The 12490-nt window shown below is 53.8% G+C and overlaps 1 protein-coding gene across 3 annotated transcripts; it reads right to left on the bottom strand.

The window, feature by feature from the left end:
* Window positions 1-5338: 5338 nt before the first annotated feature.
* On the bottom strand, window positions 5339-12205 carry KLHL25 (kelch like family member 25; the record flags this gene model as incomplete). 3 transcript variants are annotated; one of them, XM_084268390.1, is made up of 2 exons in its annotated part: window positions 5339-5424; window positions 10393-12205. In XM_084268390.1, the coding sequence occupies one exon, from the start codon at window positions 12203-12205 to the stop codon at window positions 10436-10438; it is 1770 nt and encodes a 589-aa protein (XP_084124516.1). In that variant the 3' UTR covers window positions 5339-5424; window positions 10393-10435. The 3 variants fall into 3 exon arrangements, with proteins under 3 accessions (XP_084124516.1, XP_084124518.1, XP_084124517.1); XM_084268392.1 differs by lacking the exon at window positions 5339-5424 and adding an exon at window positions 7301-7426; XM_084268391.1 differs by lacking the exon at window positions 5339-5424 and adding an exon at window positions 7343-7429.
* Between the last annotated feature and the right edge of the window lie 285 nt (window positions 12206-12490).

Genomic DNA, 12490 nt, shown 5'->3' with positions numbered 1-12490 from the left:
TAATTAGAGCCAAGCAGGAGCCGTGAGTCATTAGCAGAGCCCTGTGGGAAGCCCCAGAGCAGCCCGAAGCCTGACCGGGCGGCAGCATGGGCAGAGGAGGGGGCTGGGGGTGGTGGGTGCTCGGCTGGGCACAGAGCAGTGGCTGTCGGAGGGAAGCAGCCCCTGTTCATGTGTGCATGTGTAATTCCTCCGGACAGTGACCCAGACATGGAGTAATGGGTGTTTTCCCTCCTATCTACACCTGGTGGAGAGCTGAGACAGTGCGGGTCCCAGAGCTGCTGGCGTTGCACCAGGTTGGGAATGTCTACATCCTACCCAGGAGAAACCAAAAGGAAATCAGAAACCAAAGGGACTCTTCCTGGTGGCCCTTAAGCTTTTTTTCTCCTGGCTTTGCTTCTACTCATCCCTTTTAGCACACAGCTACACCCTCGGTGGAGTGGAGCCAGTGTCCTGGGGACCGGTAGTAGGGAGAAGGATCCCTGCTGGAGTGGGAAAAGAGAGAGGGGAGCAGCAAAGGGCAGGACCGTAAGGTTTTTCCCTGGATGGAACCGTGGGGCTGGGGTTAGGTTTGATGCTGGGACTGAGAGTTGTGACTTTCTATCAGTTATTGAATCACGTCCTGCCTGAGGAGCCAGCAGCTTTGTCGCAGGTTGTGCCATCCTAGTATGGCCCCTGACGATGCCTCCAGCCTCAGCAGGGCTCCCCGGGGCAGCCAGGACTGAAAACCCCCTTGCATTATGTGGCTCCTGAGCTCCGTGGTCCCTGAAAGCTGTTAGGAGAAATGAAAGGACACATCTGATAGCCAGAGGCAGCCCTCCTGAACCCTTCCCCCACCCTCATTTGGAGGGGGGCACACAAATACAGAGGGGTCTTTGTCTGCAGTGGCCGTGAGCCACAGCCATCAGTGGTGCAGCGTGTGCTGGGGAGAGGGGCGTGCGATGCCCCGGCGCTGCCAGGGTGACAGCCAGGCTGTCTGCCACCTAATTGGGTTTGTTATTCAGCTGAGAAACACTGAATGGCTTGGGTGGGCTCTGTCAGCAAGGAAGGGGACGAGGAGGTGGTAAAGTAGGTCACACTGCTGCAGGCAGGGTTGATGGTTTTGCACAATCGCTGATGTTCAATAAAGAGGTGGTGAAATGGAAAGAAAAGGGAGATTGTAAGGAGGAAGGAAAGAGCAAGCTTGGGCTCTGCTGTTCACTCCACCCCACGCACCCGTCTGTACCTGGAGGGCACCCAGCATCCCCCCTCCCCAGCTCTGCACTGAAGCAAGAGGGATTGGGACCAGTTTAAGTTTCCAGTTGGTTGCGGGGAGCTGGGAGCAATGGTTTCCCCTGCTCTTGGAAGCTTGACTTCATTGGTGAGCAGCGTTTTCTGCAGTGGGAGTTTGTGAGCCTGGACCCTCTCCAGAGACTAAAACGAGTTGGGTTTATCCCAAGGGAGATGGTGCATGGAAAACAGTTTGACGTGGCACATACTGCAGGAAGGATGTGCAATGCTAGAGTATTAATTAACACGCAGGAGAAGAAGACAAGCCAAGGACACGAGGCTTCAGTGCTCTGCACAGACATGGATGAATTTGAGAGCATGTTGGATGGCTGGAAAAGACACTCCCCCACTTCAATTATGTGTCTAAAATGCCTGAGCCAGCCTCTGGATAGATGTGGGGCTTCCTCAGACACCGGAGGTATTAAATCACTGGCTACTCTGCTTTTAATTGACTCTAGTGACAAAGGGAGAGTGAGCTCAGATGGTAATTCCCTGTAGGGCTTCACCACGCAATATTATTTCAAGGGCAGCTGGGGTCAGGCTGGGAAAATGCATATTTAAAAGCCAGCAAGGCACTATGAGGTTCATTTAAATGAGCCATGGGAGTATCAGCCTTTTGCATCTGGGGAGGTTCAGCACAGCCAGTCCCTGGGGATGGAGGTCCCAAGACCTGCGCCTGGGAGAGGTCTAATCCTGCTGGCCTGGTCCCATCTCTGAGCATCTCCCTGCCTTCTCCTCCCAAATGCTTTGTGGAGGGTGGGGAGCACCCTATTACGGAACTGAGGAACCAAGGTGGAGAGAGCCCCTGGGCAAGAGTGCAGGGCTGAAGGGAGTTGTGTCCTGCCCAGGCTCTCCTAGGGTTGTGTCCTGCCCAAGCTCGCCTGTGGCTGTGTCCTGCCCGGGCGCCCCTGGAGTTGTGTCCTGACCAAGCTCTCCTGTGTGGCCAGGGCCCTGCAAAACAAGGCAGACAGTGTGGGACAAGCCACCTTTTGGTGGCCTGGGCCTGCCAGCAACAGTTTGCTGCCATGCCTGGGTCTGAGCAAGGGCTGTATCCTTGCAGGCCCTTGCACCTCTAGGGAATGCCACACTGGGCTGCCGGCCACGTCATGGGGAAGAAGGTGTCTGAGCTCCCGACACCCTGCAGCGAGGGCTGGCTGCAGCATGTGGGCCTGGTTCCCAGGAGCCTGGGAACGTGCAAGCCCTGCAATGCCACCAGGCGAGACGCTTTCCCAAGCGCTCGCTTCCAGACAAAGCTGAGCGCGACCTGCTGAGATGGTGAAAAAGCTCCTTCAGCAAAGCCTGACACATCAGGGTTACATTTCTCCCCCTGTACCTCCAGTTCAAACCCAGCCCTGCTCTGGCTGAAGCTTTATTCTGCCCGTTCCATCCGTTTCCATACCTCTCTCCCCTTCTACTTTGTTGCTGCCAACCAAGAAACCTTTGTATTTTTGCACCATGTTTAATTCCATAGCAACAGGTTGCTGCTGTCACAGCAGCTGCTGATTGCTTTTGAATTGTCTTTCAGACAAGCTCCAGAATAAATACAAAAGAGCAGGTCTTTGCATGGCTCATATCAAAGCTAGCCAGTCCAAAGCCTCCCAGGCTGGTATTTAAAGTCCCAGAATCCCATATAAAAACCTGAATCAACAAAACTGAAAGGGATTGCATTCACACACTCTCCCCCCACCCCTCCCATTTCCCCTCCCTTGCTCATCAAACAGCAATTTCTACCCAGAATTGGTTTCCCAAAGGGGTCTTTAATGAGCATTTTCTATGGTGCCTTGCACTCCCCTCTGCCCAGCTCATGGCCGCTAACGCTGCTGCCCACCCAGCACTTGTGCCCAAGGAAACACGCTCCCCATCTCCTTCCCTGCTCAGCAATCCAGGCTCCCAGTCCCTGTAACCTCACAAGGCTGTTGTGGTGCTGCCAGGTTGCTCCCAGCCACGGCCTCGTGTTCCCAGTCCTGAGCAGTGCTGGAGCTGCTGATCTTGGAGCCACGGAGAGCCCAGAGCCTTCCCAGAGCAGAGCTGGATTGGACCCCGGCTCCTCTCGGGTGGGGATGAGAAGCATGAAGAGAAGCCCCAGCTGGAAAGTCCATCTCGCCTGTCAACAGGCCCCTTTCGTGGGAGCTGTGGCAGCCAAGTGACGGCAAATAAGTAAAACAGAAGTACAGATTCTTCTCGCCTCCCTTAGGCACTGCTGGCTCTCCCTGCAGGAGTACGGCTGCCACCGTGTTGGGCCCCCTCGACCTATTTGGCAGCAATTAGCGCTACAGACCTGCAACCTCTCCTAAAACCACAGCCTGGTCAGGTTGAGTGAGAGCAGGGATTGAGAAGGGAGACAATGATGTCCCTTGGGATATGAGAAGCCCTGGGCTTTATTCCCAGATCTACCACTAACCTTGGAGAGCTTACTTGACATTGTGCCTCAGTTTCCCAAGCGCTGTAGCAATAATAATTATAGCTGGGCTGGTTGCTTAGGAGGTTGTTTGTGAACCGCCCCGCTGAGTGCCAACCCTGTTATTATTCCTCGGCCCTGTTATTAGACCTAAATCCAACTTGCTTAAGAATGAAGACTCCTGTGAAAAACACACAAACGGGTTCCCAGATCATCATTTTTATTAAAGTTCGCAGGCAGCTAGAAGAAAGAAAGGAAAAAAAGCCTAGAAAATGTAAATAAACGTCATCCAGCGCATCGCAGACCGGCTCTGCACAGAGTGTGTTCTTCCCAGCAGCAACAGGTGCTCACCGCTCCGAAAAGACCTTTGTTGTTTGAAGCCAAGTCAAGGCTTTTCATCACATTGCATCATTCGGCTGGCCAGGCTACAGCTCAACCTAATCCAGGGGAGAAAGGCAAGCCCAGAGCATCTGCAGGACAAGATCTGCTGTGGAGGGAAGTGGGATGCTGGGGAGGTGCAGGACCAGCCTTTGGTAGTGGCCAGCCCTGGGAGAGGCTGGTCAGGAGCTGCATCCTGGTATCGACAGCCAAAACCCACGTGCCCTCCTCCTCAGTGTGAATGAGGAGCGACTCGGGCTGAAAGCTCTGGCATGGATAAACCCAAATACAGTTGCCAGCCAGTGTGTGCAGACAACCTGGAGCAGATAGAACCCAACCTCTGGCTTCCAAAGCTACAGCCCACCCTTTCCCTTCTCCAAGGTGCACGGGGAAGGAGGGACTCACTCCCCAGCCTGCCCTGCGATGCTCCCCTACTTCAGTCCTTTCCCCTCCAAGGATTCACTAGAGACACAAGCTCTGCCCCGCTGCGCCTCTGTTTCTGCTCATTTGCTAATTACACCCTCACCCACGCGCGGCTCGGCAGGGAAGCTCAGAAGACCGGCTCCCAGCACGCAGCGGGCTTTATCTGCTGAATATCTCGGCAGCGGTGCCGGTGCCTTGGCACACTAACAGAGCCGCCGTGCTCTTCCCAGCAGCTGCGTGGGGACCTGCCCGGCCTCCAACCAACTCGCAAACGGCTGCGGTGAGGGAAGGGGGGGGCAATTAAAAAAGAGAGAGGGGAAAAAAAAAAAAGGCCCAAAGTGCAAACCAAAAGGCACCTGCCCTGTTTCGCTGCGGTACCCGGCACTGCTGGCAGCTGCCCAGAGCTCCCACGCTTTACTGTTTCGGCAGCTGTTGCCTCTGCACAGCGGCCAGAGGATGGGCACTGCCAGGTGCTCTCAATCCCTTTTTCCTTTAAAAAAACACTCCCAAGTCACCCAAAGAGCAGCCATGGCCAACGCCAGTTCACTGCTGTGGAAAAAAAAATAATTAGTTTCTCTTAACCCCCCCAACCAAGTAAGAAAAAGCACCTAACAGCTCCCCTCATGTGCTTGCAGAGGGATGCAGCCCGGTGCACAGCCTCCACCTTCCCAGTCCCATCGGGCCACTGGTACCCACAAGCCATCCCCGTGCCCCCGTACCCAGCCCCAGCCCACAGCCAGCGCTCCCGGCTCTTTGCCATCCCCACGCAGCTGCCAGGGCTGGGTGGCCCTTCGTGCCCCGTGGTGCGGTGCCAGTGGTGGGGCTGACTCTGCCTCCTGCTCCCAGTGCTGGGAAGGGGTGTGAAAGGCTCCTCGGAGTCCTGTGAGGGACGATGGGAGGGGATTCGTTCGCTGTGTTGGCTCCAGCAGCGAGAGGGGACGTGGAAGTGACTCCGGCACCTGGGGAGGGAAAGAGACAGCTCATTACTGCTGGGATGCTCGGCTCTGGCCTGGCAGGAGAGGACACGGCCAGGACGAGGCCCCAGAAGAGGGGTTGCATATCGGCAGCTATCAGGGCAGCCCCCTGCCCAGACCCTGGGGATGGGAAGAGGTGGAGAGCAGTCGGTTTACGTGGGGTTCAGGGTGTGCTTTGCTTTCACTGGAGAGGGGAGAGATCACTTTGAGCTGGGAGGGCTCAGAGCACCAGGAAGCTGGGCAGAGCTATCCAGGAAAGCTCTGTGGGAACGACAAGGGGATGAAACATTGGGGGAGCTTTTAGCTCTATGTTTAAGGCAGGGAGGAGGGCCCAAGGCCGGGAACAGACAACACCAAAAAGACCCTTTTTCTCTTTTTCCACCAGTTCCTCCAAAACCATCCCTACAACTGATCCTTCCAAGGGTTTGATTAATCCAGTCTGAGGCTGAGCTCCGACTGCACATGTTCCCATCTGCCCAGGGTTAGGAAAAGCCTGATTTTCATCGACTTTCCTCCCCAGGCCAGCCACTCCCTTCCAACACTGCCTGATAAACTGGCTTCAGAGACAACCAGCCTCCTGGAAGGAGCAGCAGGGGCAAAAAAAAAACCAACCCAACCCAACTGCAGTCCCTGTTTATCCGGCCTGGCTATTATAGACATGCAAATAGGCTTCCCTAGGAGCCACAGAGAGAAACCAGCTGTGACTCTGCTCCAACGAGGTTGTAACAGGTTGGGAGCAACCAACCCAGCCGCACGCAGGTGAGCTGCGGCGTTCAGGAGCCGGGAAATTATCCTGAGGGTTTGGTTTTTTGGGGTTTTTTTCGGCTGCTGTTTGCAGGGTTTTGCATAGGAAGATGTCCAGCTGCGAACAGGGCTCTGCTGGGGGAGCTGGGAGCAATACATGGCATCAAAACCCTGTGGCTTCTTGCAGCGTGAACGCTGACCAAGCACGGCTCCGCGTCGAAGGGAAGCCGAAGCAGCCAGCACTACAGCGGTCTGTGCAAGAGGCTCGTTATCTCAGCTGTAATTAAATAATCAGGGAAAGCCACTGAACGGAGCTGACGTTTAGCGTGACCGCAGTATCAGAACACAGCTCTGGGGCTGGGCACGCTGCCAGAATCCTCCCAGGAGCTTTGGGGCCAGAGATCAGCTTTTAGGTGCCAGAGCTGACTCCAATGCAGCAGCCCCAGTGCCCACCCACCAGCAGGTACCAGCCTTTGCCAGGGCCAAACCCAACAAAGGACTCTGGTGGGAGCCACAAACAGGCTCTGAGCTTGCGGATGAGCCCCAGGAAGAAATGCCTGAGCAGTACTAGGCAACCAGTCCCCAATCCCTGCAGCTCTGACCCCAACAAGGGTTGTGCAGGAGCTGAAAGGCAATGGGAGGGGAACCCCCAGCTCCTAGTTGCTATGGGATTTGGCTCATCCCTGTTTTTTCTGAGACAGCAGCCCTGAAATCTCTACCCCAGGGGAGTGGTTGAGGAGGCAGCACAGAGGGATGCAGTGACTCCCCTCCTCATTTCACCTTCTCCAGCTGGACCACACAACCTGCAGCGCTCTCATCCCTGGGGACTGTCCCAACCCCCAGCTAAATGCTCCTCTCTCTGCCCCAAGCCCATCTGTGACCTCCCCATGAAAACAAGAGCATCACACAGGACAGAGCCTGGAGAAGCCACCTTTCATGTGGAGACAGGCAGCTTGGAGAACCTGTTCCAGCTACCACCTGAAGTCACCTCCTGGGAGGTATAGAGCTGTCCCCATCAATTGTCACTGCACAGGACAGCAACAGACCACCCAGCATCAACCCCTGAGCTCCTGGCTGGGCTCTGCTCATGTTTATAAATACTCAGAGTCTTTATTAGCTGAGCACTCAGTATTTTATTTCCCTTTTGAAATGATTCTCCTCTTCACGGCTCCATCACTGCAGGTGGGAGGAGACCGGGCTGTCACCTCTTCTGTTGCTAATCACACCTGGTCCCTGGAATGAACTGCTGGCAATAAGCACAGAACCAGTGTCACATGGCACCCTTGGCAGGGGCACCGGGACCTCTGCCCAAAGGTGCCCCCGCTCCAGCTGGGAAGGGCGAGGGCTGTGCCCTCCGGAAACGTTTCCAGCTGATCAGCTTTGTGCTTTAAATGAAAAGCAGGGTTGGTATTTTCAACAGTTTTCAAGGACATATTACCTGGGTGTCAGGGCTGGTGTGAATGCAGCCTCACCAGTTACGGGTGAGGAGGGTGGGTTTTTCAGGAATACAAAGTACTGTTTCCTACAGTATGACTGCACAGGCTTTTGCCCACCCACCTGGCTTGCTTTGCTCTGGGGGTACCTTGGATGGTCCCTCCTGAGCCTTCTCCATCTCAGTGGGGTTCCCAGAGGACTAGCATTCCCAAAGCACACCAGCACCCAGGCATGTGCTGGCCAACCTGCCTTCCGGGTGTCCCTCCTTGCCAGGCTGCTGTAGGACAAGAGGGTAGTTCTTAGGGTCCCTATGGCCAGTCACCCCAGTTCCTGAGCCCAGTTTTGGCCCAGGTGCAGCCAGGACAGCCAAGGCAAGGGTGGGGGACATGGCTGGCAGGACACAGGCAATGCATTCATTCGGGTCTGGCTTTCACTCACCACTCTCAGTGCCTTATTTAAGGAGTTGTCACCGTGGCTGAGGCCATAACAATAACTTAGGTTAAAAAAAAACCCAACACAACCCTCTAGAAAAATGAAGAGACGTTCTGTCTGCCAGGAACTCATGTATACTTTAAATACCTCTTTTAACTGAGGAGTGGAAGCGAAGCCAAAAAAGCACATAAACCCCTCACACAGTGACTTTCCCCCAGCTTTATGTGCAGGTTGGCATTGCAGCTCCTAGCTTTCTTGCACTTGTGCCAGGCTCCAGATTACGGGGTTGGGGTGTGTGTGGGGGAAAGAATATCTATACAACCCCCACAAAGCCGTTTGTTAGGACTGCACAACCCAAATACAGTATGGGGGTAAAAAGGCAGGAGAAGAAAATAGTATGGCTGTGGCTTTGGAAGCTGCTTTCTATTTGGTAGCTGAATAATCAACTCCCACCTTAAAATATTCCCTGGTCCTGTTCCCAGCAGCGTGGCTGGTGTAGAGCTTTAATATTCAGGCACATCTGCTACCAGAGAAAATTAATTTCCAGCTCTAGGATGGCTCTTAAAGGGAGGCCCCATTGACCTGCGCTGAAAATGATGGAGTCCTCACACTCTTTGCTGCAATATTTAATAGCTGAGTGGCAGTTAATTAGATTACTGAGCCGCTGTGACAGATGCTAGGCAACGCCTGAGGAGGAGAATTTGGAAAGGCCATTATCTTCCAGGGCTGGGAAAACTCTTGGAGTTCTCATTTTAACCCTTTCCACTCTTGCCCTGCCCTCACCACAGCCCAGCCCATGTTAAAACCCGATGTTTCCCAAATCAAAGGCCAGCAGAATGCTCCAGGTGCTTTTGTTTCCACCCAAGAAAAGCAGGTGGTCACACTGGGGAAATGCCCAGAAGAGATGCCAAGAGCTCCTCCTTGGTTCCCAGCTGGCATCAAAAGAGATGATCACTGGAAGATGCCAGTAATTTCACCCACTGGGTGATTCCCGGGCACACCAACCACAGCAAGTGGGAAGCAGGGAAGTGAGAGGGTGTGTTAGAGGATTTGGGCAGCATTCTTTTTCCTCCCTCTATTAAGTGAAGTGGATTTTGATGAGTCTATGGAAGAATTTCCCTCCCCACACTCCTCACCTTTCAAATAAAACCCCAAGTGAAGTTTGCCAATCCTGCCCCTATACGTGAGGGCTTCCCAGCTCCTGCAGCTGGCTGGGAGTCCGGCTCCAACCACCAAAGCCAGGCTGTGTGCATTGCCGGCACTGCGAAACCTGCCGACTGAGCTGGCAGAGGGGCTGTGGACTTCCTGGGAAGATGATGCTATCCAACCATTGACTGTATCAATATCTGCTTTCAGGATGCAAGGTGAGAAGAGTTTTTGGCCTTTGCCAGATGCATCTCAGCACGGATTGGTGACGGCACGCTAAGCTCCGTGGGGTGAAGCTGGTAGCCAGAGTAGCAACAACGCATCCCACTGGGGAGGAGCCAACAGCCCTGTCCCAGCAGCACTGCAATAGCAGCTTTTCTCAGCATCCGAGAGCCAGAGCACCAGAATGAGAGGACACTGTAAGTTTCCACCAACCACCTTATTCTCACACACCCCAAAACCCTGATAAACACATTCTCCTCCTGGTTACAAAACCCCTTCCCTCCCACTCAGGTCTCACACAGAACTCTCAGAAGTTCTGATTTAACAAGCAACAGTTTGGAAGTTAAATAAACACCAGGACCATCAAATGCACCGTGGCTTCCAAGCTTCTGCTACCCACTGAAATGTAAATACAGACCATAAAAAGAGATCCACGGTTTGCTGGCATCCCAAGGGTCACCTGCCTACATATTCATCAGCTCCAAATAAATCACCAGTAAAAACACCAAACTGCAGAGACTTTTTCCAAACCACTTGTTGTCCCTGTATTCCCCAGGACTCACATGCAAGTCCTCTTAGGAACGGTAATCCCCTCAACCACGCAGGGACAGGATGTCTTCTGTGGTGACAGCCATGAGAGCAGGCACTGACACATCTGCCCTCCCATACCCACAGTCACACAGAAGAGTGACTCTGGCACACCCAGCTGTCTCAAGAGCAGAGATAGTGGGGCTGTGGCCTGCTTGCAACTATGCATGGAGATTTCAGATACTAAGGGGACCACCTGGAAACAAAGAAACCCGGGAGATAGCTAGACTTACATTACAGAAGAGCCCAGTACTCTTTTCCAGTGCTGCATCCCACCTTTACATTCACCTTTCTCATAAAACATGAGCAACTTGGAACCCGTGGCTTAGGTGGAGATGTAGTTGAGACAAGACAGCAAGCTTTGATTTAAAAGAAGGAGACCCTTACCTTATTGACCTCCTGGATACAAGCCCCCCAGCCCTGACCCTCATCACGATGGCAAGTGCTTCCAGGTGCTGACAAAAGCTGTGGGGATGAGCGAGTAAGGCACCGTTGTGATGCAGTTCCACGTGTCTGACGTAGGGTCGTAGCAGTCCAGCGTTTTGCACCTCTGAGTCCCAAAGTAACCCCCCACCACGTAGAGTTTATTCCCCGAGGCCAAAGCGTGGCATGACATGCGCTTGGCTGTCATGTCCCCAATGCGTGTCCACTGGTCTGTTTCACAGTCAAAGCGATAGGCAGATGCTGCCGTGAACTCGGTGTCTCCTCCCATGATGAAAATCTGGCTGCCCAGGACAGCAGCTGCTGTGTAGCGCCAGGGCTGTGGGCACTCGGCTTTGATCATCCACCGATTCTCACCTGGGTCATAGCACTGGACTTTGGACACCATGTCTCGGTGAATGCTGGTCCCACCAAAGACAAAAAGCTTGAGCCTGGCGCTCACCACCGCAGCGTTGCTCACTCCATCTCTCAAAGGAGCCACCATCGTCCATTTGTTGGATATGGGATCGTACTTCTCTACTTGCTTCAAGGAAACAGAAGGAGATGCAGGAAAGACTCCAGCTACTGCAGTGTGTCCACCGACCACGTACAGGCAGTTTTCCAGTTCAGCTGACCCATGCCCAAAGCGAGCAATTAACATTGGGGCAGCTTTTGACCATTCCTCATGCACAGTGTCATACACCCACACGTCTTTTGAGACCCCATTCTCTGAGCCCCTGCCTCCCGTGATATATACTTTGCAGCCAATGGCACAGGCACTAAACTCCTTCCGTGGACTCGGCAGGTCTGCTTTGGGGATAATTTCCTTTGCTTTGTGATCCACTTGGTAGATCTTATCACACATGAAGGTCTGTCCACCCAGGATCAGCAACGTGTGTCCAGCTTTGCGAGGCCTGGCACAGGGACTGGTGACCACCCCATCATTCTGGAGAATCTTCTTCTTGCACTGAATGGCTTCATCCAAGACAAGTTTGTTCCTTTCATCCACCATGATCAAGTCCTCACAAGCCAAGGCTTCCTTGAGACATTCAGAAGGAAGCAAAGCCAGACGAACGTTCCTCAGAAGTTCTGGGAGATAAGCCTTCCGCTCATCCAGATCATATTTCACCCACTGCATGACAGCCTTAAAGACCTTTTCTTCATCCTCTATTTCCAGCTCATCACTGGAGATGAGGTCCAGCAGAGTATCCTTGGAAAGGTTGTTGAAGTCCTCACTCTTGTGAACAGTCTCGAAGTTGACCAGGCACATCCTCCAGGAGAGCTCATAGAGCCGCCGGCACTGATGAGCATCGGAGAGCAGCATCATGCCCAGGCAGTTGGAAGGGTAGAGGTTCTTCTCCAGGAACTCAGCTGCAGCATCTCGGACATCATGGAACTGCAGCATGTCTCCAGCCTCCAGGAGGGACTCAGCATTCTCCTCATTGATGATGATCCGAGAGGAGTAAGCAAAGTCCAGCAGTAGCTCCAGCACCTCCGGGTGGAGGCTGTCATGGAAGTTCACCTCATCATCCAGGCTCTCCCGGAGACCATTGCTAAACATGGCTTCAAAGTATCTGCTGGAGGCAGCCAGCACTGCCCGATGACATGGGAATGACCTGTTTCCTGCCCAAAGAGTGACATCGGTGAACATGCAGTGCTTCCGCAGGGTGTTCAGATGGGACAAGACGCAGTCCGGGTGGGAAGCTTTGTGGAAAAGCAAGATGTTCATGGAGCCGGTGCTAGTCCGGGATTTACGGTTCTCGTGGACACTCACTGACATGATGACAGAGCTCTTGCCTGCACAGAAACAAACAGAAAACCAGTTATTCTCTTGTCCTTGCTGATGTACGGCATGGAGAATACATGCATGTGCTATGCAACCCTGCTGCGCTGCCAGTGGACCTGAAACATGAAGCACCAGGGGACATCCCAGTGCTCCTGCACCCTGGTGTGCAGAGCCCGTGCCTCCTGCACCCTCACACCCTCCGAACACATAACTCAGGCTGAGCAGGGCGGGAAGGCAGAGCGGGGTGAAAGGGGAAATTCTGCACTTTGGTTCCAGCAA

Source organism: Gallinula chloropus, assembly GCF_964237585.1.
Source record: "Gallinula chloropus genome assembly, chromosome: 9".
Taxonomy (NCBI): Eukaryota; Metazoa; Chordata; class Aves; order Gruiformes; family Rallidae; genus Gallinula; species Gallinula chloropus.
Note: the sequence above shows the minus strand (reverse complement) of the source record. Positions and strands in the feature narration are given on the sequence as shown.